This window comes from Halichoeres trimaculatus, unplaced genomic scaffold (genome assembly GCF_033239565.1).
Source record: "Halichoeres trimaculatus isolate MK-OKI-2021-1 unplaced genomic scaffold, fHalTri1.1 fHalTri1_scaffold_10, whole genome shotgun sequence".
NCBI classification, from domain to species: Eukaryota; Metazoa; Chordata; class Actinopteri; order Labriformes; family Labridae; genus Halichoeres; species Halichoeres trimaculatus.
Window position 1 is genome coordinate 10,960,872 of NW_027437187.1, and position 27,199 is coordinate 10,988,070.

Here is a 27,199-nt window from a genome sequence, read left to right on the forward strand (position 1 = left end):
TTATTGTGACTTTTAACCAGGCGTGTGTTTGTTTTGGAAAAAAAAATCTTTGTCGTAAAAAACTTTTTACTGGATACAGTGCAACAAGGTAAGGTTTTTATCAGTACAGTTATGTAGCTCCACTGTTTGAAACGTGACAAGCAAATGTAAGTTTTGACCGTATGCCAGTAGCCGGCTATATGCAGCTCTACTAGAAGCCCTGTGCTACGACCCATTGGTAGACTAACGTGAGAACAAGCAAACTGTCAGTTCATACAGTAGTTCAGTTGCCTTCCATATGTAGCGTTACTGACAGCCTGACTATGTTAAATGTAACATTAGTGAACCCTGGTTATGTCCTGCCAGTCATCTACCAAGCAGAGCTAACGTAACCTCACTCTTCATTTTATTGATAGACTCTCAAGTTTGAACAGACCACTGCAGAATAACTGCTGACTGTGGGTTGGAATCAACATTATCACAAACAGTTTAGCCCTTTTAGCCTTTAGCTCGTGAGCTTTCACTCTTCTGTTTATCTTTCTTCCGCTCTTCTGTCCTTATTCTGTCAGGCTGCTAAGCTCCAGTGTCCACCATCACTACAAAATTAGTCACAAGAATCATTTTCAGCAGAGAAAAACACAGAGCTCACTCTTTACTACTGAAGTTAATCAGCCGTCGTGGTGTTGTCATGGACACTTAAATCAATCCAGTTCTGCTAAACACTGTTGGGAAGACATGAAGTAGCATTTCGCTGATGATCTCATTTCAAAGTGTGGATTATAATCAGGCATGTATCTAGAAAGAAGACTTTTGCAAAATCACTCAGAAATTCCACACAGCCCCTTTAAAAATAAGGAAGCCTTTTCCGCCTATACATTGTATCACTCAGTACTGTGCTTCAGGAAGTTAGTTTTGAAGTGTTTCATTTAAAAAAACCTTTAGAAAAGCCTTTTCTTCTTTTTTTTTTAAGCACTTGGGAATACTTCTTGATGCCGTCTTGTTTCAAGATTTCTAGTCCAGTAAAATTAACCTGCTACACAGACAGATAATTTGACTAATTTTAAATAATCCTCATAAAATCCACGGTGGTTTGCTTTGCATTTTGGTGCCTTTTTTCAGTGCACCCTGACCAGCATTCTATTCTTCATTTAATAGTGTGCTATCAAAAAACAACCATTGCTATGGACTTGTGTTATATAATGACCAATCATAGTCAGGAAGTACTCCACTTGAATTTTTCCTAACATGCTCACAGCTGGAGTTTGAGTGACATGTGTCAATCTTTTATTTTTACTTTTTAATAACAACACGATTAATAAGTATAGGAATTTCTGTTCAAACTCAGTTTTAAATGTCATCAAATCAGAGCTGTTGTTAAGTTGATGCAGTTAGTCCTTATCTGCTCTTATCTTACAGCACTATCATGAGAAAACTTCAGCTAAAAGAGTCTCAAAGATCCCCTGTGAGTACAACTAATGTGCTGTTTCCACATCAGTATGCAACGCTACATTTTAGACTTACATAAGGAGTTAAAGCACAGCCTGTAAAAGAAAGATGATTTACTTTTCCATATCTCATACAGTGTTGGAAGATGCCAAAGACTGAAACTTTGTGTTTGAAAATGGAGAAAACAAAGTTCCTACGAAGCTGGAGCTCCAAATGGCAGTTTCTCCTGAAAAAACAAGGGAGCTGATACTTTAGTTATTATTTTTGGCCAACCCTCAGCCCAACCCATCACTGCTAATCTTCCCCCTGCAAGTCTCAGGCCTCTTTCCCCTCTGGACGTCTTATCACTTCCTTCCAACACGGGGTCATTACAACACTCGGCTACATTGTCTGATTTTCATACTCAGACATGGATGGTTGGATGGTTTTTGGTATTTCCACCACGTTTTCTTTGACCTTCCAAATCCACTCAGGAAAAAGAACTCAATGGTTGTTGAGCAAACTACTTCTGCAGTTTATGTTGTGGATAGAGACACGGATTGAAAAATACATATCTCATATTCTACAGATAGAAGCAAAGAATGATGAAACTGAAAGGATGTTGATACACTGAAGCTGTGCACAGACAGTAATCTCTCTATACGCTCTAAGAACATGTGAAACATGTGACTGTATCTTTGTAGCTTGGTGGTCAGTTTCACTCCTGTTTTCCACTTCATGCTTTCAGATATCTTCATTAAAGACTGTTTGGTGCATGTCAACTTCACAACAGGGAATAATTCTGCATGAGATAAGAGGCAGTCCTGCTTTTTCTGTGTACTTATTTATTTTTAATCCTAAATGAAATCTAAAACTGGAAAATCTTGTCTCAAATTACGCTCTGATGGAACTGCTGCAACTTGTGGATTAACTCATGGAGGATGAAGCAGATCCAACAGCATCAAATTAAACTCTCTGTGAACTCTGAGGGTCCAATCTGCATCATTGACCGATTTCCAACCGTCTCGACAATTCTGATCTTTTGACTGATGAAAAACGCCAGCTCTAATTAGACGTGAGGTATTTGCTGCTGAAGCAAGCAAACTTTATAACTAACCAAAAACTAAGCATGCTCTTTGGTTACAGTCCTTCCCAGAGGCCCTTAGTGAAATAAACAAAGATGACAGGTAGTGCCAAAAGTAAAACTTGAAAAAGTTATTATGACTTCTTATCATATCATGGGTTAGCCACCTTCCCTTGAAAGTCTGTCAGAAAGCATTGGATTAATCCCTTTTTTTCAAGTATTCCAACAATATGGTATGGCTTCATGTTGTGGTAAAACTATAACATTGGACTGCTAAAAATCAGCACTGAAAAAAAAACAACGAAAGAAAAACTCCAGTGTGTGTCATCACAGTTGGTCACTCACCCTGGTGCCCTTGCATGCTTTATTCTGGCTGTAGACCTTCTGCTGTGCCCTCTTGTCCAGTTTGGTCCAGAGGGCCTTGACCTTCCAGCTGCTGACGGCAGCTTTTAGAGAGCTGTAAAAGTTACTGTAGTCCAGAGGATTCAGTTCGAGCTGCCTGCAGAGGATGCTAAAAGCCTGCAGAGTCCCTTTACAGGTAGAGGCCTGGACAAAGTTTTCAAAGAGCCCGCTGGCCTGAGCCGTACGCTCATCCTCCGTCTCGCCCATCTTCTTAGATGGCAAAAAGTGTCCAGTCTCCTCCAACAGCCCCTCACTTCACTCCTCCTGCTTCCTTTTCCTGTTCACTCCTTCCACTCTGTCAGGACTGGACTTCTAATCTGTGGTAGGAGCCGCCATGTTTACTCGGTTCTGAAAGAAACAGAAATAAGAGAATGTCAAACAGAGATACAAAACCCTGATTTGACTACAGCCAATAAATATATGACCATCTCAATGTTTGCATTATGTTGAATCACAACTGCCTGAACTCCAGTAAAAGAATTATCTTCTAAAAAAAACCCATAATAAAAATTTGTCCAGGATTAATTTACAATCATCTTAATGAGTGATCACACACCAAACACTGGGAATGTTTGTGACTCCTGAAAATAAACCAGGGAGGTCAATGAGCTGGCAAACAGCCATTTATTTAGTATGAGGCACACAAGAACTTATACTGCTCTCTGTCAAGACAGATCATCTCTAACTCTAAAGAAGAGAGAATAAATCTTAGGGAATAGTATTCTAAACCGTAACTTGTTTCAGTGGAGAACACGTATCTCTCAGATGCTGAATATAAAAAATAAATAAAAATGGGGTTAAAAAACAAAACAAAAAAAAACTGACAAAATAATGGCAAAAACCTCTTTAACAGAACTTTGTTTGGATTCATGTCACGTATGGTGAGCAAAGGTGGCAGATTTATGATAAAAGGTAACATAGACCAAAAGGGGTCACATTTTTATGTTTTTGCTCCCTCAGGAAGTGAGTGATATTTTTCATTGCAGAGGAAAATTAAATCCAGGACAGCGTTGTTGAAAACACAAATTTTCACAGGACATTTTTAGATATTTGGAGCAAATACATACTGCTAACAAAGAGGGTTCAATTACAAAGAGAAATTAGACATGAGAAAGACATATTTTCAAAAAAGGAGGATGAGAAAAACATCTGATTTATAGAGCAAAGATATTGCAGGACCTGAAGCATTAAGACTGTTAGCTTGGAGTTAGAAAACTACAGACTGGAAACAGATTATTGAAAATTTTGAGTTTCAAACAAAAAGGAATGCTATCCATCTTAATATTATCATCCAGATTAGGCTCTAACAAGTTGCTGAATTTCTCCAGATCTTCCTGCACTGGAAAAACAAGCTAGTGACAAACTCATTTCAACAAAAAACAGGAAAGAAAGAGAGGAAACTGTTTAAAACATCAGCGTGACAAGTCTCCGGACACTGCAGTTTCCCAATGAATGATTAAAATCAATGAGGAAACACCTGCTTACACGTGCAAGAACTTACTTCATGGTTCATTTGGCAGACGGGGGGTAAAATTTTCAACTAGGAAATAAAAAAAAAAAAAAAAGATTCTTGTCTTAGCTTGAAAGGAGTTTATCTTTACAATACTGCCATGTCTAAGATCTTTAGAAAAAGTCACTTCAAGGGCTTTGATGACTAACGTGAGCTTGGTGGGAAGGATTTCTGCAAGTGGCTAAGTTATACCTGCAAAGAGTAAAAAGTCCTGGCTGAGGAGAGGGAGACACCTACTTTTATTCAAATACCTCAAGACGCCTTCAACTCAAACATCGATAAAGGATATCAAGACAGCTGATCTTAAACAATGACAAGATGAAGAACTGAACATCAAGATAACTGAAGACTTGTTGCGGCATGCTTGGTTTTTGTGCTGGAAAAAGTTGATACACATGTTGATAACTCCCAAACAGAAACCAGAGGAAAGCAGCACTGAGTTCTGCTACTGGACAGATTGTGGAGAGGTAATGGTTGATCATACACATTAAGCCCTCCTGGGAAAAAGTAGCAACTTATCTGAGAGACTCAGGGCTCACCATCAGTACAACATTCATGTGGTTATACTTCAGGTGTACTCCTGATGGACTGAGTAAACATGAAGCTCACCTCTAAAAGTTTTTCCTAACATCAACTGTTTTTGTGTTTTTATTAAAAACCAGTCCCTGCTAACAACAACAAGCCTTCAGGGTTCAAATAGTCACCAATTAGGCTGCACATTTTTTCTCTACAACAAAGGTATTTTCCTCCTCGAGCTCCGCTGAATGCCTGATAGGATTATGACTGAGTGCACACTTGGAGAGGTTTGGGTGAGCAGCTGTGGGGGAGGCTTGCACAGCCGGTTCACATGAAAACAGCAACCTGGTGTAAGATGCCACAGGGAGGAAATCTTTCCATCGGTAAATAAACCTGCTGTCACATTAGTGACACCTAAACCACTGGGTTCAAGTGTGCATCAAGAAAAGATAATTGCAAATGAGAGACAATGTGTTGACTCACTTTAAAGTTTCAGCCTTAGATCCTCAGATCAACTAAAAGTCAGTTGTGTAACCAGATTAACTTCAAAGGCGACATTGTAGAAATTTTGCTTCAAGTTCTTTCATTTTAGATTTAAAAACAGTTCAGGACTCCAGCTCCTCAAGTTTCAAGTTATTCTGCAAAAAGTTTCAGGCTGAGGGTTCAGATTCCAGAGAGTTCTTTTTTTTATTTCTGTGTTTACGGACAGAGGGCATTAAATGGTAAAAAGAAGAGAGCAGCAAATACTGTTCAGTACACTTGCTGTGAGATAAAAACATGCAGATAGTGTGGTAGCAGTCCAAGAAAGACCTTATCAATGACGGTGTACCTGTGTACCAGCCTACATGTTGGCAGTGATGGTCATCCAACCCAGGACTCACAGCAGTGAGCACAAACTCATCTCTGTTTTAATTAACTTGTGAAAACTTGTTGTGTACAGCAAATGGAGCAAGTTATTTACAGATAAGCAGTAAACCCTCAACTTTCTGGGTTAAAATTCAATCATAGCCAAATAATGATTTATTTACATCTGGTGCCAATAAATCATGAAACAAGTTGTCATTGGCTTCTTCACCCTGATGTTTTAGTCAAGCCTCTGGAAGTAATACATGAGCGTGTGTATCCATGCAGGCTTTATCATTTGGCTGGAGATGCACTCTTCGTCTTTTTGCCCCAACATCTGAATTCAACTTATTAAGGCCCCGTTTATACAACAACATTTCACCCCAAAACGCAAAAAGGCAGAGAAAATCTGCATTTACACAGAAACCCTGAAGAACTAAAAACACTGTAGTAAGCATGCCAGGCCTGTAGTTGGTGCTATGACTGTCTTGTCCAGAAGCAGATTTTGGTAAATCGCCATTGAAGTGTAGTTGGACCAACCATCTGGTGTATTGGTGAAGACTAAGAGCAAAAGTGGAGTAACAGATGCACATTTTGTTGAAAGACAGTCAGCAGTTTGAGCAGTAGTCTGTGATGATTTTAACAATGGTAGTCTTGTACTGTTGTATGCATATTCGTGAAGCGGAGCGTGGCAGCAGCGTTTTAGAAAAAAAAACTTTGGAAGCTGTTTTCAAAACTTTGGGTTTTAGGTCTCCTAGAATGTCTTTCCATGTAAACAAGAGGCTGAAACACTACAACACTTTTTGTTTCATCCTAAAACTACTGTTGTGTAAATGGCTTCTAATTGAACTCCAGGGCTGCACAGTGAAGCACTGGTTAGCGCTGCTACCTCATAGCAAGAAGGTCACTTGTTCAAATCCAGGTTAAGCAAGGTGGGTCTTTCTATGTGGAGTGTACATGCACAATTGCCTGTAGATGTGAGTGTGACTCTGAGAGGTTGTCTGTCCCTATCTGTCAGCTATGTGAATGACTGGAGACCAACCCAGGATGTACAAAAGCCCTGTTTCAACCAAGCGGTTCAATTCCGTTTGTCCTGGTATGGCTTGCATTTTGTGGCGTTTCCACCGACTTATCCTGGGACAGGTCCCCAAATTGCCGACCCGTCCGTACCATCCCACTTGGTACCTTTCTGTTGGGGTACTGTGAAACAGCAGCTGTATTTCTCCTCGTGGCACAATCTCCTCTGAAACAAAGCTTGTGCTTCGTAACAAAGAGCCAAATGGAAATCACAAAGACAAATTGCTGGATGTCTTCCAACCTTGCTCTTTGTTTACTGTGTCACATTTTTCTTCGTTTGATTAATTAGCAGGGTACACTGTTGTGCTGCTACGGTGTCATGCTATTACGTAGCTGACGCAGCTATCGGCATCTAGTTTACACGCCGCCTACCAAGAGGGGGCACAATTCACTGTGGAAATACAAACAGGAACAGGCTTTACTGATCCAACCCATACCAAACTGTACTGATCCGAACCGGACTTCTTGGTGGAAACGAGGCTTAAGACAGCTGGGACAGACTCCAGCTACAGCATGATTCTAAGGGGACATGGCTGGAGGTCTTCTTCAAACCCACGATGACACATCAAAACATCACAGACAATATGAACTCTTCCCTCCTATAGGTTAAGGACAGGAACAAAGTGGTGAGTTTTAATCCGTGTGTTGAAAGGAAAACTTTGTCCTCCGCCAAGATGAGTGATCTTAATCTCAAGAAGCACCAAACCAAACAACATGCTTCTGCTAAGCTAGCAGTCAGAGAGCCTAGCGCTGTAACCGGTGACCCAGGTGGAGCTTACCTTAGTTTGGCAGAACATGGAAGAGCCACTCCATCCAAACAGCTCAGACTCCATTCAAAATCACTGCCAGCTCTAAATCTGTAATCCAGGATGGACTGAACAGATGGGCTGCGGCTAACGTTGTTCGAGACATACTTTACAGATCAACTTTTTAGTCCAGATACGTACACACTCGGCAAAGTAAAACCAAACTTCCTTTCCAAATTAACTACTACACTTGGTAACTGTTCAAATTTGATTGAAAGTCTGGATTACTCCCTCCGAATTTAAAAGTTCATCTTTCAATGCTTCACAATTTTTCTCACACATACATTAAAGTCTGTACAAACGCCATGGGTCAGAAAGCACACGGTCAAACAGTCTTGAAACAAAATCATCTAAAAGAAATGCTGAGGATGTTCTCTCTGTGCAAACAGCGTGTGCGTCAGGGAAAGGAGAGTGCTGGCTACGTAAGGACATCACCTGGCTGGCCCTTTAGTCTGTTCCAGATCCCATATCTTGTTGCACTCACACACTCCGCTGACCAGGATACAAACACTTTGATGTAGGTCCTTGAGTGGCCCAAAGGGGGTCTCAGATCTCTGCTGCCCAACAGCCTGGCAGAAAACAGGAGCTTCTCGATTACTATTAACCCTCCTGTACAAACACACACACACAAACTTAACCCTTAGACCTTTCATGCCATTTCACTCTTTGTCAAAGATTAAAACTTCTCAAAGCTTGCAGCCTTTGAGCTGTCTTTGAAGTGTCTGAATTGGAGTTTTTAAAGCATTTATTATTGTTCCCGTGGTCTCTTCAGCCAGCACAAATTCATATCTGTCTCTCCAAGTATGAGACGTGTAAATCTGTCAGAGTTGGGCTATACACTTAAGACCGCCAAAGAAAAACAAACCCTAACCCTGCCTCAACTACTGAATGTTCCCGAAGCACAGGAAACCGTGGGACAGAACGAGCTGGAAACAAGGATATTCAAGGAATTTGTTTGGAAATAACCTCCTGATTTCAGGTCAGAGAGAGTCTGTCCTACTTCTGTGTGGCTCTGATGAGCAGATATACCCATGGGACTAAATACTCCTCAGCGTCTGCTGATATAAACTGGGCTGCAGATGGAAAAGATCACAAAATGTAGATGCTGACTATATATATCCACATCTGGCAGGGTGCCTTCTGGGAGTCTCAATACAGGAAGTGGTTCACTTTGTGTCCTTTCTTTTTAAGTTGAGTGTTTGTCTGTGTGGGAGGGTGTGGGGGTTTCCAGCGTCGGAAGATCAGTGGGCATTTCTGGGCTTATTTTCAACTGAGTGGATCCAACACCTTTAGAGAGTCTTACAAAAAAGGAGAATTTATAATATTGCTCATAGTACATTCCAAAAATGTGGGTATTTAATTTTCCAGTTTCACTTTGTTGTCACTGCTCTTTTCTTTGACTCTAACAACTAAACATTGTTTGTCGTTCAAACCAGATTCACACACAGATGCCAGAGGCTGCTATGTAAAGTGCCCGTCAGTATTAACTAATCCCATTCACACACCATGGCACAGCACCAGGAGCGGTTCAGGGGTTAGTGCTCAAGGACACTTTGGCATGTGGACAGCAGGACCTGGGAATCGGATCCCGACCTTTCAATTTAGAGACGACTGTGTGTCTGCCACTGAGCCACAGTCGCCCTATAAAGAGGTTTTACACTGTCCCATATCAATAAGAGGGTCATTACACATGTTGGGCTGTATCTTTGATGAACATGTGCCCATGCAGCTAGCTGCAGCCACAGTATAATTAATTAAGGCTTCTCTTATTAGCTTTCTATGTCAGGCTTGGCAGCATCCGTATTCTTTAAGTGTCTGTGAGGACTTAACTGGTTATAAAAACACACTCAAATACATCCTAATGCCTCTACGTGACCTTAAAAACTGTCCACAAGAAGAATTAAATAACTTCACACTGCTGATACAGCTTTAACACTCATGATCCACATCAAAAATCCTACTTGAGAAATTGACTTCTTCTCGTGAGTAGGACAGAATCCCATGTCGAACAAAACTGATAACATATTATGTACAAGACAAAATCAGCAAACACTGCTTTGACCACTTGAAGAATAACCAACTGAGTCCAAAAGTTCCGCGAAGGAGCTTTGATACATTTATTAGAGATGTCCCAGTCCAATATTGATATCGAATATCGGTCCGATATCAGCAAAAAAACAAATATCGGTATCGTATCGGAATGCATCTAAAATCTCCGATATAATATATATATATATATATATATATATATATATATATATATATATATATATATATATATATATATATATATATATATATATATATATATATACTCCGCTCCTGCTGTTTTTATTTGATTTATTTAGGTTATTTTCTGGGTCTTCTAATTTATTCTTTATTTTATTCAATTACTAGTATTTTTATGTTTAATGTTAAAATTTCTGTTCCCCATTGGTTAATAACAAATGGGTCAATTTTTCCTCATACCTACTGTTGCTGACTACTGTTTTTTGTTTGAATAATATCACTTAATCAAGCCTTTTCTAAGATGACAGAATAACTACAAAATAAGTAATAAAAGTTTGCATGTTTAATGCTGATATCGTATCGGATTAATATCGGTATCGGCCAATACTCAATGCTGCAGTATCGGTATCGTATCGGAAGTGAAAATGTAATATCGGGACATCCCTAACATTTATTAAGCCTTTTTGTGTTGCTATTTTCATGCATATGTAAAACCAAAGGGAAATAGAAACCTTTCACACCTGAAACGATACGGTATCAAAGCCTGGTACCTGGCAATCGGTACCGGTACTCAACGGTACCAGTTTTCGGTACTTTCTTTTGTTTATGTGGTAGATAATATCAATTTGTTTACTAATGAAATATATAAAAAAAATAATTTAACATATTTATTTTTTGATACATAACCTTGCAATGGTGTGTTCACGCTCAGTGTGGAAAATTGCCTACTCTTCTGTTCCCTCACAGTCACAAGGATGCATTTAGGTGCCTAAACATGGTACCTTTTGGTTTTACCTGAGTCGATACTCGGTACTTTTGACATAATTCGGTCGGTATCTATAAAAGTACCTAATTTGGTACCCATCCCTAAATAGAAATAATCTTTCTGCTTTTCTTTCGGAAACACTGGTGTATACCATCATGGGTCATCAGATAACAAATGGGATGTCTTAAGAACAAAATTGTGATGACTGGAAAAACTTTGCCTAGGTAACCAGAAATAAGCTAAAGATCAAGAGGATCCATTCACTTACAAATAAAGTTAAGACAAACTTTCTCACTATTAGAGAAATGATCATCTATTTCTTCATAAATATTCACAAGAAGTTGAAAAAAGACTGCATCTTTGCAAAAATAAGTGAACTTGGAAAGCCAAGTGCTTTGGGTCTGTTCTCCCAAAAGTGATATGTCCTCACATGTGCCACCAAAAGAAAACTTGGAATTGGAACTGGTTGAAAGTTACACAAGAGATAGGTTCCTGTTGGAGATCCAAACAGCAAACATGTATTTCAAGGCATCAGTCAAAGCATCATCAGTCTTTACACAGAGCCTGGTCAAATAGAGACAGCCCAGTGCACGCTCTAAAAACCAAAGACTAAGACAGACTCAAGTCAAAGACATCTTAAAGTATGTTTCATAATGTGGGCAGCAAAGCATGTGATACCAAGCATCCAGGAACTAAAGCTGTTTTAAGTTTTAAGGAAGCCACAACTCGGGTAGTCACAAAAGTCAATGTTTAAAGTCTGTTTTTATGGAATCAGTTCCTGGTTGTTGAAGGAAAAATACAAGGAACCAATGAGAGTAAGAGAAATGTGTTGCTGGCATTCGAGGATACATTCACCATCACAATTTAAAGTTCCCAAACTCATCTATAGCCCCCAGAGTCTTTTCACTGAGCTTCATGAGAGGTTTAATCTATCTCTCTTTTTTATTACTTTCTTTATTCACCACTGACAGTACAAAAGTGAAATATAACAGAACATCGCGTTAACATTTTTCCCCATATTTAACCCCTCCCCCAGTAACTTCCTGTTCAAAACAGAACACATACAAAAGAAGGGAAAAAAGCATGTTATACGTTATATTATACAGACACTTATATCAAAAGATAAAAAAAAGGGGGAACTCATTCATCACAATCAGATTAAGAGGACAAAGATTCTTTATGACTTCCTCTCAAATGAGCATAAGGAGCCATCGAGTGAGAATCTACGCTTTTCATGTTTAATGGACAGAAGTAGCTCCTTCAACCACCTGTTATAATCTATCTCTTTTTTATCAGAGTGGTGTCAACAAACATTTGGTTTTTATCACTTGCACTTTTGACTCACATCCAGTGATCTATAGTGATCTAAAATAAATCGTGTTTTTGGAAGTAAATCAACTTCAGCATGTTCTACAAACACAATATAGAACAGGGAGACCACGCTGCAAAGACTGAACCGTGTCTCGGCCTAAGAGATAAGTCGGACAGATTTGTGTCTTGGCTTTAGATTATCTTTATGAATCTCTGCCAAAGAGCTCTCAGAAAATCCCAGCATTTCTTCAACTATGTTTCCTCATCACATTTCTGGCTTTTGATGCTTTATCTCTTTCAACATTGAGAAGTAGATTTCTATCATGGCTGTCACACTTTTACAATAACACTCTTGGATCAACACATGGAAAAGAGGGCTGTTTTATATAGCTTCTTCTCATATACATGATCTACACAGTTTTTATAACATTAAACTGTAACCTAACTACTAGGGGTGGGTGCTGAATTAAGTACTTTTATAGGTACCGACCGAATTCTGTCAAAAGTACCGGGTATCGATTCATGTAAAACCAAAAGGTACCATGTTTAGGTGCCTGAACGCATCCTTGTGACTGTGAGGGAGTGGAAGAGTGGGTGATTTTCCATGCTGGACATGAACACAGCATTGCAAGGTTATTTATTGAAGAATAAATTTGTTAAATTGAATTTTTTTTAATATTTCATTATTTTAAAAAATGATATTTTTTACCACATAAACACAAAAAGTACCGAAACTTGGTACCGTTGAGTACCGTTACCGATTGCCAGGTGCCGGGCATCGGTACCGTATCATTTCAAATGTGAAAGGTACCCATCCCTACTAACTACACATTAATTAGCATTAACTAAGCACTAGTTAAGTATCAGTTGGTACCCAACTCATCTTCTGTAAAGCACTGTTACTCATCTGTTTATCATGTACAAATACAGTTATACATGTTTTATTACTGCATTCGTAATTGATGTTCAATAGTGTTTAGTTAATACAGAGTGTTACCCATTAAACTTGACTTTTTATTTGCTGTGAGGCCTGAATGCTATCGTTTTTTACTGTTATTAATTATCTAATTTCTCAGCTGTCTTACTTACTTAGTGAGGACAAGTTTCTTACAGCAATGGTACATCAGGGGAAAGTATTGTTAGCTTGTGGTTATGCTGAATGAACCACAGTTCAACTCCTGGCCTTGGCCCTTGGCTGCATACCATGATCGACTATCATCTGCCCAGATTCTCCTGACTGTCTTTACCTTTTCTATCCAACAAAGGCAGAAAGAGCACGTAAGAGCACTGGGTTGTCCAGATTTCCTTATCACGAACACTTCGAGAAGCTTTTCTTAAACCAGTGATGAAAAGGTAATGCATTTGTAAACTCAGCTTGTACCATAGTTTAGTGTACAGGAGATAAGATAAGATAAGATAAGATAAGTCATACTTTATTAATCCCCGGAGGGAAATTCAAGTTGTTTGGGCACTCTTCCAAGCAGAGAATTGTACACTCTGATGGCTGCAGGGAGGAATGATCTTCGGAACCTCTCGGTCCTGCAGCGCACAGAGGTAAGGCGTCCCCTGCTGCTGATCCTCTGGACTATGATGTTGTGAAGTGGGTGATCAGAGTGACGGATGATGGCCTCCACTTTCTTCTGTGTATACCTTTCCACCACAGCCTCCAGTGAGTCCAAACTGGATCCAACCACAGAGCTAGCTCTCTTCACCAGTTTTTCCAGTCGCCTCTTGTCCTTCTGCTTTAAACTATTTCCCCAGCAGACTGCACCATAAAACAAAGCACTGGCTACCACGGACTGATAAAACATCTGCAGCAGCTTTCCACAGACATCAATTGATCTGAGCTTCCTTAAGAAAAAGAGACGGCTCTGCCCCTTCTTAAAGAGTGCATCTGTATGAGCAGACTGTTTAGTGTTACCCACAGTTAGGTGCTCTAAGATTCTGGTCTGGCCATGAATACTGGGAAATATCATTGAAATAACCAATTTTTGTGCTGATAATCTTATTTTCAATTTTGGATTATGAACAGGCAAATACATAAAAGTAGAAGTATTTCATGATCACTGTTAAATCCACACAGGGGCTTTAAAACAACCCTCTGATGGATGGTCAAAATATTTTCAGTATTGTTTTTATATCCTGACACAAAATAGAAAGCAGAAAGATTTCTCTATTGATATCCTCAGCTAGGATTTTTCAAAATCAGCTTATAACTAACAATAACATAGCTTCAGTTATTTGAAGTCGGTGGCCTGTGTATGAATGTGTGTGCAAGCCTGTGTGTGCATGAGCGCATGAGTGAATGTCTGAAAAGTGGGATCAAAGCTGAGTCAACAAGTTCCTGCCCAGACAGACGAGACACCAACAGAGAGGATAAAGTGTTTAGTTAGGGCTCCATGGGCTCTGACAGAGAGGGAGTGTTAGGGGTGCACAGCACACTGTTTGGTTTCCCTTTGGTTGTGTAATGTATGGAATTTAAATTTGACCACAGATAGGGCAGTGTGAGCCAGGAGATGTGGAGATACTGAACAAGAGACTGACCAGCTCGAGGAGCAGCATGCTCTCTGGAAACAGACAAAATGAAAAGCTGGGGTGTTGGTGCGTTGATTTTTTGACTTTTTTTCCTAGAAACAGAAAAACAAAAAATCTGCTCCATCAAAGAATAAGAATTTTGGCTTTGTTAGCCATACAACGCTAAGACATTTAAGTTTCACAAAGACTATCCTTCAACATTCACAAATAAAATAGCCTATTTTTCTCCTCAGTCTCAGTTATCCTAGTTTCTCAGACTTGGCATCTTTCTGCCCAAGAAAGTTTGGCAATTTAGGATCATATCAGTAACTTTAACTTCTACAAGCTGAGCCCAGTTGAACACGAACCAAATTCCACCGAAGAAAAACCTATTTGCCTGCTCCAACAGTCTATGGCCCTGACAGAAACTGGACCAGAAAACCAAGAGCCAATATTTTCAGTTAACGTTCCCAACTTCTTTTAGCACATACATGTCAGTTTGCTTTAATGTCTTTATTTTTTACTCTTCATTAAAACAACTAAGCCTCTGCTTTTTTTGCTAAGAAAAGTCTGACATCATAAAAAGTTTTCCTTTTGACCAGACGACGCTGTTATAGTACCTCGACCAAACTAAATTTCCATTTCCTTTCCTTGATTTCATTTTTACTCTGTTTGGACAAAGTCCCTTTCCGCTCACACTGCACACAGCATTTCCTGGGAGGAAACTTGTGTGTGAATATCTGTCAGCCTTATCAGGCTCTTCGATAGCTCTGAGTGACACACCCATACTTAACTTTCTGATAAGGGGCTCTAAGAGGGGACAAACTATTCGTCAGCTCCATATTTGTTACTCTTAGCATAGCAGAAAACAGCACAGAGGAACACAGCAGAGGAAAAAAAGAAAGTATGATGTGACATGTGCATGTGGTCGTGGGAAAAACTGGTTTTCCCTAAAGAAAAGTTAGATGGTGGTTTGTTGTGAAGTTCCCATGTAAAAAGGATGTTAAAAGATGGATGAGTTTTCTGGTATTCAAACTATGATTACAGACAGGAGTCATAATTTTTGGAAACTCAAATTGTTGTTCATTAAAAAAAAAAAAAAAACTGTTCACACATTCAAACTTGTTTTACCAGGCCTGGCCAAAATGCTATACACAACAATGCCAACAATGCTGGCTAGCTGCTGAATAAAAAACATAGAAAGTATTAATGTTGGATTCAAACAATAGTGCTCCTTTGTTTTTTTGAGATTCAGGACCAGATCAAACAGCAGAGACTTTATCAACTGTCACAAAGCACAGTGATGAACTTCTTCCTTCATAAAAATGAACAAAACTGGGGTCAGCTGCAAACTTTGGAAGGACAAATACACCATATTTGTACAAAAAAGAACACTGCATAGAGTGAGCAAGCAGCAAACCCTAGTCTAAAACCATGAAGCATATTCAGAAGTGTTGAAAACTGCAGTCATTTGAGAATCTGCCTGAGGCTGTCTGCAGAAACACAAAAATCCCCTACACATCAAGCCAAAAACAGCAAAATACAGGTGTACAGGCTGGTCCAAAAAATGGTTTTGGGTCTGAACAGCCCATTTCAATATCAGCACACACTGTACAAGGGGTGGGTTTTTTTCCAGAAATAGTTATTTCTGAAGATATCAAACTTATTCAAGTGCGGTCTGTAATGGCATGTCTGACTTGACAGACAGGTGGACACCCTGTAGTTGTCTGCAAAGGTGTCAATGGTTCTTAACTTCAACAAAACAAAAAACAAAGCTAGATTGAGTTAATCAGTTCAAATAGGCCCCCTTCAATGACACGCTTCAAAACACTTTATCAAAAACTAGAAAATCATTCAGAGAGCGCAGACCTTCGCCAAGCATATTGTGATTGTCACAAACACTTTAGTCCTACTTTAATGTTATACTCCCTTTCAGTAGACTGTCCTCTACAATTTGGTGTTTGTTGTTTGTTACCCGACAGTGTTGAAAATTATGATGACCCAGTACATATTTCATATTTCAGAACTTAGTGTCCTGAATATTGCCAGGATCTGGATCGTACTTTGACATCGATCAGAAATTATCCTGACCTTGTGTTGTTTTTGCAAAGCAATACGACCATTTATTGTAGAGTTATATACACATATGGTGAAAACAGCCCTATATCACAATGATAAAGAATCCTTTAAAAGAATCCTGGATCCAGACAGTGATCCAGATCACCACCAAAATTTAATCATTTATTCTTTATCCCACTTTGAACATTTCCTGAAAATTTCATTAAGATCTGTTTATTAGTTTTTTAGTTACATTGTTCACAGACAAACAGACAAACCTAAAAAATGTAACCTCCTTGGCGGAGGTAATAAATGTGTGACTTTACAAAAACAACTACCATATATTATACAGAGTGAGACATCCAGAGTTGGGTTGGGTGGTAGCATTTTTTCATCATCCGAAGTTCCCAATGACCACCATACCACAGGGTATTTTGCTATGGTTTTTATTCACCGTTCTAATCAAAAAGCACTGCGTGAACTCCTTTGGTCTAAGAAACTTTTTCGATGCAACTCTGGAATCAAAAGCTGTCAGTCCTTTTCTCCATCGCCCCCAGCTTGGCCTCCAACTGTCAGTCAGTGAAAACAGGTGGCAGGTGATGAATCACCTTATGCATGCAAACTGACACAATCACCTGAGAACAGCCTGCCATGTCAGAGTTCTCCAGCTGACATAGATTACAGTGACAAAAGTCTTATCACACCTGCCCTGAAGCCTCACAGGGACTGATGACCTCAACAAAAGTGACTCACACTCAAACCAAAACTGAAGCACATCTCTTACTGTCTGCTGTCACAGTCACACAAGCTCTGCAGAAAAAAACTCTGCTACATGTACGTATATATTCTGGGGATTGTCAACTGTTGGATGTAACTTATACTATTTTCACCACACATGTAACAATGAGTCAAACCAGTCAAATCTGTTCAGTTAATGTAAAATGAGTTTGTCGGTAAAGACTTTGTACATCAGTTTGAAGTAAAACAAGACTCATGGCTGCTGGAAACTTCCTTCACAAGTACTGAAGAATTAAAGCACTGCAGATATCCCTTGTGAAAACATTATTGAATACTGAGGCAGATTATTACAAAGCCTTCAAGGAGCAGCTGAGTTTTATGACAAAACTTCCCGGGGTTAAAGTACAACTATGTCCCGATCCCTGTTTGACAGCGTGCTTCGAATCTGGCTGGCAGCGAGCTTTACTACTTGTTCTCTTCTTGCATTGAGGAGGTTTACAAAGTGCTTGAGAAGATCATTTGTGACTTGAAAATACCAAGTGAGCATGAACCTTGTGTGTTGAAAGCTTTGCTCTAGAGCGGACTGTGGAGCTATTATAAAACATTAAGAATGTGTCCGGTCTGACCACTGCTCAATGTCAACAGGAAAAAAGGAGAAGGAAAGAAGAGAGAGATTTGCATATCTTGTGTGTGGGTCATCAAATGGAAATATCAGGAAATAGTTGAACCTTTCCCTTTTCAACCAGTATTCAAATGCAGGAAAATCACTTCAGGTTTAGATTGCACGGGAGAGCAAGAATCACTGTCGTCTCAACAGCTGATGCCGTGCGTTGCTCTCAAAGTCAGTGCAGAAGTGAAACAGACTTAACTGATTTAACATTAACTTAACTAATTTACTGATGAGTCAGCGCCCAAGTAATGGCTTTAAATCAAGATTAATTACAGCTCATGATGTGCTTCATTGATAAGACGCTTCATACAGGAGTAGGGATGGTCATCACGAACTGGTAACAGATGAAAACCAGTTCCATCTGGTTTCGCTTTTATGTTTCAGCAGAGATGTGCCAATCCAAATCGGGTGGTGACCCTGACCATTGGCAAGGGGACAAATCAATCAGCACATCCATTCAAATCATGGTCCATGTTCTCATGTGTCAAGAAAGTCCTCCTCACCAGTAGTTGGTGCTACATAGCTGCAGTCTGACACCACAGAAAATATGTGTCAGGCCCAAGAGGCAACATCCAGCTTAGAAAAATGAAGCTTATGCCGAAGTGTCAAAAGTTGCTGTTCGTTGAGGATCTGCTTGAGGCTGGCCGCAGAAAGACCGGAGGCTAAGTACATACCCAGTCCAAAAAAACAGATCTTTACGGCATTAGAAAGCAAATTTACAGCCTGGTTAAAAAAAAAAAGGGGTGGCGGTTTTATCAGGGATGGGTACCGCATTAGGTACTGACCAAATTCTGTCAAAAGTACCAGGTACCAATTCACGTAAAATCAAAAGGTACCATGTTAAGGTACCTAAATGCATCCTTTTGACTGTGAGGGAGTGGAAGAGTGAGTGATTTTCTATACTTGACATGAACACAGCATTACAGGGTTACTGAAGAATAAATATGTTCAATTGAAAAGAATTAACATTTTATTATTTTAAAAAAATGATTTTTTTTTTACCATAAAAACACACAAAAGTACCAAAAATTGGTACCGTTGAGTACCGATACCAATTGCCAGGTACCGGGAACTGGTACCGTATCGTTTCAATGTGAAAGGTACCCAGCTAAGTTATACACAATCTATGGTCAGGTCCTGTTCTAACTGGATGAACTTAATGGTTTCACTATTTTCTATTTTTATAAAATACTAAAACTCTGACAGTTTATTTTATTTTGCACTTTTAATGATGTGTTAATAACAAATGGAAATTTTAGAGAGGGTTGTTTGTGTTTTATTTTGGACTAAATGGCAGATTGACTGTGCTGTCTTTGTTCAAATTGATCTGTCACCGTTAGTTAAAATTTTATGTATCAAAAGTACTAGTGGTGTTCATACTCAGTATAGGTGAGTACTCAAGAGGGAGTACTTGTACCAGTCTGAGTAAAACATCCCTAGCTAAAATATCATGAAAGATGATAACTACTGCAGCTCAGCAGTTTAGAGGTATTTCATATTAGATTCGCCGACAACTCTATGTTAGGTTGCAATAAGACATTTTTGAGGCTAAAGGCAAAGACTAGCATTCTTAAAACAAACAGAAAGAATAATAGAAGAGTTTGTTTTTCACGGGTAGGGACCAGCCCCTGACTGCTCATGGTGTACTGAATGAACCACAAAATGACCCAAGATACCAAACATACAACATCATGTGAAATCATAAAAAAAAGTTAGGAATTAATCTTTCATTCAGAAGTTTTCTGGTTTGATCAAATCATGAAACTTTCTACAATTATTTCAGTTCTATTCTCCAACATCTTTACCTCCATACTTGATCCTGACAGTGAGTCAAACTGTTTGTCAACAGTTTGCAAACTGGATTTCACAGGAAAATCTACAAGCTACATGGGAATATAAGTCAGGACTTACTTGGCCTCCCTTTCACACACTTCAGTAGCTAATCTTGAATGGTACGCACCATATGTTTGCTTTAATTGGTGCATGCGAGCCCTGAAATCAAACCCTTAATCCTCACAGTCTTAACACCGCACACTGTGTAGGTTTGGGAGCTGGATTAGGCTTGCGACTTGCTAGCAGTTGTGACATTACATACATCCCACATGTTATGTCCACACTGTGTCACATTCTTAAAACACATCTACAGCAAGTTAAAGGGTGTCTCAATATAAGCAACATACATGTTGTTGTGTGTGCTTAATGTCAGTGAAGGTGATACAACAGCTCAGAGACAAATCCTCCTTTAGGATGATTTGATCTTGTTGATACTGTAGTTGATCAAAAACTAAAAACTAAAAAGTATAAATATAAGACTCATGTTGCTCCTCTTGGTTGGTGGCTGTAGTACAGCCGTGCCATGCAATAGGCTGTCTAGACTTGAGATGATTTCAGATTAAATGTAACACCTGCAGTATGGGCTGGGATTTGGATTTGGATCCATGTGTCCTCAAGAAGTATAGGATTTTGCAGCCTAATTGGCATTAAACCATCAGGACTGCTTGTGTGCAGTATGTCAGCCTGTCTGCAAGCTGCCACATTCTCAATGTTTCCAAGTTTAAAAGCGCTGACTTCAGATCCATGTGATGTTCAAATGTGTTGAACAGACGCAGCATGAAAAGTCAAAGAAAGTCTACCCGTTGAAGAAAGCAGGTCTGATACACTACGACAATGTAGATGCTATAGACCTCTTACCTCCAATTTGGTTTCCACCAACGTTTGAATAAATCAGGCTCTCGAGAAAATAAATGTCAGCTATTCTCTGCTGCATAACTTCAGCTTCATGCTGAGCTCAAATATAGTATGGAACAAACTGACTGCATGTAAATCAAAGAACTGTAAATCACTGACCTTTTTCTCGAAGACTAAATGTAAGGAAAAGTTTCCTCCAGAGATCCATTTCACCCATCATCACACATCTTAAATTCTGGTTGACGTGAGAAAATCCTCTGACATACTGCAGCTCAACTTGGCATTTCTCATTTGATGGCAGCCCATCTGGTCAGCCGGTCACAGTGACACTCTGCTCCCTGGTGTATTTTTGTCTTGCTGCTTCTCCCCCTGGGCCGATATAGGCAGTGGCACCCCCTTATATGTCTACCAAGCATTCCAGGAAGCAACAGCTTGTGCAACGGCTTTTTCTGCTCTATGGACATCATGTTAGATAAGTCGGGAAGGCCGACATGAAACGGCCTGAGATTAACATCTTTAGGGTTGGCTTCATAACGGTAGGGAGGAGATAAAACAAAGAAAAACAAACTCAAAGGAAATTCCAGATGAAACCGTTGTAGAGCTCAATTTAGCTAAGTTTGCAGAGCTGGCAGACAAAGCGGCTTTAAGGCACAGTGCGGTTTGTGTATGAAGAGCCAAACAAGCTAGTTTACAGAACTGTTCTTGGAAAATTTCAGATTTGACTTGAGGTTTAGGATTCTGATTTCTTCATCTTGTAAAGACATGTAACACAAACTATCATGGTATAACCAAAAAGATGTTTTTCTGCCATTTTCTCAGACAATCAAACCCCCAAATCATTTTTGGTATGATCTGACTCATTGGTTTATTCAAACTACATCCCATTTTCAAACTTGATTTATTGCTGTCTATTGTCTCTGTGTTGCCCTCTGTGGGAAACTTTTTTGTGCTGCTGTCTTGGCCAAAACTCCCTTGCAAAAAGTGAACTTTTATAGACCAATATGTTTTTTTCAGGGCCAATACTGATTATTATTAGTCAATGAGGCCAATATTCAGAACTGATATTTATTTGCAGTCAAAGTCAAAAATATTGGCGTCAAAATTTTAAATGATACAAACTCCAACTCTTAACTTAGTTTAAATGCCTTGAATCATATGTTTATTAAACAGCTCCCAGGCTCAGCATTATGTCTTATAAAGTAAAAATAATAACACCCACAAGTTTTCTACAGTAAATAAAGTTTTTAAAAAATGTCCCTGCACGTAACCAATGGGTGGGTAACTGTGGGTGGGACAATGAGAGACAGATTACTGACTATAGAGAAGCACGGCTGCAACAGAGGAAAGAAATAACACAGTTTTTCATTAGGGATGCATTGATATGAAAATTTTGGCTGATAGCGATATCAATAATGCAGTTATGGCCAATATTTACCAATATTTACCGATATCAATATTTGTAGAGATGACACCCCCCCCCGAGATGATCAAATTTTGTTCGTACTGAAAACCACCATACTGAATTTTTCAATATCTCCCTTTATTTTCAAACTTGTTTTCTCTGTCCACTCCTCTTAAGAAGTTTTGGTGTTAACATAGTCATAGAAAACAATATTATTTGGGTCTTGAAAGATCTTTCAAAATGCTCTAAATGAGTAAATATCGGCCCACTTTTACACATCGGCCAATACCGCTATTGATACAGCTATATTGTGCACCCCTATTTTAAATTGATGACTTATCAGCAGTCGAATTAACAAAAAAGGCCGATGCCAATATGCCTCAAAATGCCAAATATTGGCCTGGCTGATTATTGGTCTATCCCCAATCTCAATGGAAATATTCCTAGTGAAATATAGGTTAAATAAATGAATCTAAAAAAAAACTACAAGGGAAACATCAGCAGTCAGTTGTTGTAGCAGCTGTACTTCAGTAGATTACACCTCATGTGTATCAAGAAGAAACAAGTGTTAAAATTGGTTTTTTTTTTTTCAGCTTTTTTTCCACTCATCCAGAAAAGTAATCATGTGGTTTCTGTCCATGCGAGCAATAGTTGGGTTTTTCCAAGTTTTATCTGTAAAAGCGTCACAAACACAGCAGCATGATGTACAACCAGCAATGGACTTCACGTTTCTTCACTGATCAATTTGCAACAGGAAGTTGTCATGAAAAGTAGCAGTAAACTGACCCAGGCAACAAAGCAGAAGGCTGTGAGCTGGCTAACTCTGGGTCTATGAAAAATCACTTCTAAACTTCCTTCATGTTGCATATAACAGAGTATGGTTTGCTATTTATGTGTCTTGAGACCACATTTGACATGTATCTGAGGTATTTCAAGAAAGTTTGATTGACTAATTGACTCATAGTCGATTGAACAACTTTTAAAACTTCAACTTTAAAATCCATCACTTATTTCAAGAGTCCAAAATCTCTTTGGAAAAAAACCATCGATAATGCATAGGTGTACAACATTTGTCCAATGCTCCCTAACTTTTGCTAACAATCAAACATATTCCTAAGCACTTTATCAGGCACACATTTGACCTTGTGAGTCTCTAAATCTACCATATATCTTAAAATAATATCATTCAGTGAAAATGAAATGAACTGTCAGCTCTCTTTTGACTAAACCAATGCTTGTCAAAAAGAAAGAAATAATAAGTTAACAAGGTGAATACTAGAGACATAGCCATGGATACAAGCAATGCAAAAATGCTTAACATTTAAAGCTATCCTGAGAGTTTAGTTTGTTAGCTGGACACAGCCAGTGTCTTCCTTGTGGGACTTGTGTCAATGTAAAACTAAAACTCCACAGGGAACTTTTTTTGGTGAGCAAGAGGAGAAGTTTGTGGTTTGTCTTCCTAAGCATCGAAATATAAGACTCCTGCCCTGCCACGGAAAAGCTCTGTATTTTATAGCTCACCTTATGAATCAATCATAAATAACTCCTGATCACCTGATCTGCCACTGAAAAGCAGGTGAAAATGTTAGTTTGGATTTTTTATTTTTTTTAAAGCACAACATGAATTCCTGGGACCTCAAGCTACATAAAAACATTCTCGTGTAGTGTTCAGCAGATGGAAAGGTTTAAAAGTTCACATGGTTTAGTCAGCAGTAACGATGTAGCAATCGCAGCAACAAGGTAACAATAACCCCTGTTTAAAGCACAATTTAGCAGGGATTTGTTCAAGTCCTGGACCTCTGAACCGTTAGCCCCTTATGCTGACCAAGCTTCTCCAGACCGACACTCACACTTTGGAATTATAAGCTGCTTGCAACAATTGCTCTTCCAAATGGTCCTTTAGCAAAACCCCATAATCCATGTTTACAGGGGGAGCCATAACAACACATCTTCAGTGTATGATTATGGGATGTTCTTTACTTTCCACCCTAAAGACCAACAGAAGCCAGTAGCATGATATTTGGAAGCATTCATTAAGTTTGAATGACCACCCTGTTCTAATGAATACTAATCCACAACAGGACCCAAGTGCAAATTGAGTGAAAGTCTATCCCTCTGCTGAAACATCACTCCACAACAACTGAGTACTCAGAGCTGATGGTCTCACTAGACTGAATTTCAGGTCTCTGAGGACATGAAGCCACCTGCTGCACACAGGAATCAAGAAAAGGATTAAAGGAGCACGCTTACATAGACAACTTCAAGTGTCCCGTCATCTTCATACAACTAAGGGGACACTGTGTGTTTTTGTTTTCACTAATACTGGCAGATAATTTGTGCTCATTCACCTCTTCTTAGAGTCAGTTTATGGACCAGCAATCAGTTTCCATAAAACAGCTTCTAAATAAATTCAAGCTTTACTGCTTCATATGATCTGTGGATTAGAGCAAGTATTTATTGATTCCTGTGGGGCAACTTGTGGCTCAGCCCAAGGTAAAGGTATCTTTGAAAACCCATTTCAGTTTGTGAAGTAGAGATAGGTAGAAGCAGCAGAGACTTTACACACGCTGCTTTCTATAAACCATCTTGTAAACCATTTGACTGGTAAACCATTTTCTGAGGCCTGTCCAATCACCTGTTACAAATCCACCGTCTATTAAGTTACAACACTGAAAGAATAATTAAGGAACAGAAATGTCCAAAAACAGCACTGCACAAAAGAGATACAAAGAATATCATATTATCCATCTCTGTGTGAGCTGGGTAACAGGTATGAACAGTTTAACTTACATTCCCTGATAACCGTCAAGTCGTGCTCTCAAGCTTATGGAGAAAAGTGCGGCTGTCAGCTACTTACAGACACACAGCGGTCCCTGCGAAGTCCTCGGCGTGTTATCCACAAAGAGTCGAAAATAAAACTCTCCAACTATCCACACAGGCCGGTTAACAGATGGATGCCACCGTTTGTGTCCAGGTGGAAACCTGCTCCTCACATGAAAGCCATCCTACTTCTGCTGCCGACGCAGACTTGTAGACTGGAGTCAAGTTCACCCGTAAAATAACGTCACAACTTCCGGTTAGTATCTTCTGGAATAAAAGGCCTCCGCAGTTACTGGTCAAGTAGAGTAAAAATATTTGCACGGTCAATTGCCCTTATGTTCTAATTTATTGAAGCCACAATGAATTAGATATTTTCTTAAATAATTTTTAACAGATAGTTAAAAACAAGTCTTTGACGACAATGGCTACGGTTTGACAACTTTGCTTACCTAGCATACACTTATTGACTTTTGGCTTGTTTTGACCACTTGCAAGTATTAAAAAGACCAAATAAAAAATTAAAAGAAGTTGTAAATGGAATAAATGCATGAAATACACGAAAAATGATCTACATAAAAAGAATAATAATAATACTTATTAATGTATCTTTTACCCTTTAATATCCAGCCGGAGTTCTAAAAGGGGCAGATACTGAGGTCTTCTTTTAGCTCATATTTGCTTGTTCTATACAGCCAAACAAAACTCTACATACTGTAAAACGTATGCACGTGGTGGTCAGAGTTGAAGAAAAACTTTTATTTTGAAAATCCAAGTCGTAATTTTCCCGGTGCGACTTGGTTTCTCTTTCTGCAGCTTGACCTTCTCATTGCTGAAGTCAAAAAGCTGCGCCCCAGCACCTGGAATAAGGCATCCAATAAAACCCCGGCGTTAAACTTTGGTTGGTGTGCGTTTCGACAGCCAGGTGGCTTTTTTCCTGTCAACCTTTGAAGAACAGAGAATTTCAATAGTTAATGTTAAAGAGTTTCCCTATATCATATTTCAGGTAATATATTGACTCCTTGTTCAAAGCCCTGATAAAATACGCTACAGGGACACACCCATAGAATCGTATAAGCTGTAACAAAGCTGAAAGTAAAAGTATTTATCTGTGTTTAATCATGGCTTAATGAATAAATAAATGCTTTGGACTTTGTCCTGTATCTAATGTGAATGTTACAGTAGTAGCCATTTTCTTCATTTGTGCTTCTTAGAGCACTGTCTTGAAGAAACAGATTGTTGGTTGAAATGAGAAAAAGCAGAGCCCTGCCTCTGAATGTGAAACAGCTAACACTCTGACTTATAGAGAAGTGAAACACAACACCTAACCATAGACTGATTTAAATGTAATAAGTCTATTTTTTGTATTGATTTCAATCAGTTAAACAAAGTTTAAACAGTATAACCCCAAACAAGAACAGTCAAGGACAGCAGGGGTTTTTTTTTCTTTCATTTTAGAGTCTTTACACTTACTTTGAGCAAAAGTTGTGTTCTCAACGTGGAACTAGGGAGAGCACATCATATTATTCTTGGCTGACCTCTGACCTTTCTGTGGAGGGACATCATGTTATGTTGTTTTGTAGTTTGTGGAAAGAAAGGCGTGACACTACTCTACTCTAAGTTTGTCACCAGATCGAGTCAGCATCATCAGCATTCAACTCTGGGATAACAGCACATAGTCCTGATCATCAAAACACAGAATGACTGAAACAGTCTGATAAATCATTGCCCTTTGAGATTGCCCTTTCCCCTCACACACCTCTGACTGCACCAGCTGTAGAGTGAAGGCTCATTTATTGCTGTGACAGCTGTCTTCTGAATGCAGACATGATGTGCACTTACTCTGAACATGCTTCTACAAAGGCACCATGTCCCATTCCTTAGGTCAGAACCATGAAGCATGTATTGGTTCATAGTATTGGTTATTTTTTTAATGCAGTGATAAATGACAGAAAGACAGTTTTAAAAACAAATGTTTGAAGGTTGGGTGTTTTGAATGTTTATCTTTTTTTCTATTCTTTTTTTCATTTTCATAATTTTTGAGATACTCTATTAAATTATTTAATTTTTAAATCCAAAATCCTTAGACAACTCTTCATCACTTTTTAGTGGAAAGCTCCCCAGAGCACTGGTCTTTGGCCTCTCTCCACATCCAGGGATCCAGGGGTGGTTATGTAATGTAGCATAGGTCTACTTTGAACTTATTTACACAGAAAAAAGTCTGTCTTTGTGTTATCCCTGCTTTTGCCTTGCCAATTTCATGTTTAATATGCAGTTTCAGTCTTTTTGTTTATTGTCCTGCTCTGTCCCCTGGTGGTAAATCTCTGCTACTGCATCATTGTGAACGCGCAGAAGGTTTTGGTG

At 39.1% G+C, this 27,199-nt stretch overlaps 1 protein-coding gene across 3 annotated transcripts in view; it reads right to left on the reverse strand.

The window, feature by feature from the left end:
* The window catches only part of mical2b (microtubule associated monooxygenase, calponin and LIM domain containing 2b), a 62,506-nt gene extending 37,455 nt beyond the window's left edge, over positions 1 to 25,051 (reverse strand). For all 3 annotated transcript variants that reach the window (XM_074677327.1, XM_074677326.1, XM_074677329.1), the window contains exons 1-2: positions 24,876 to 25,051; positions 2,834 to 3,238 (exon numbers count right to left, since the gene is read on the reverse strand). In XM_074677327.1, the coding sequence (XP_074533428.1) occupies positions 2,834 to 3,097 (264 nt within the window). In that variant the 5' untranslated portion in view covers positions 3,098 to 3,238; positions 24,876 to 25,051. The remainder of the gene's footprint in view (positions 1 to 2,833; positions 3,239 to 24,875) is intronic.
* Positions 25,052 to 27,199: the final 2,148 nt, after the last annotated feature.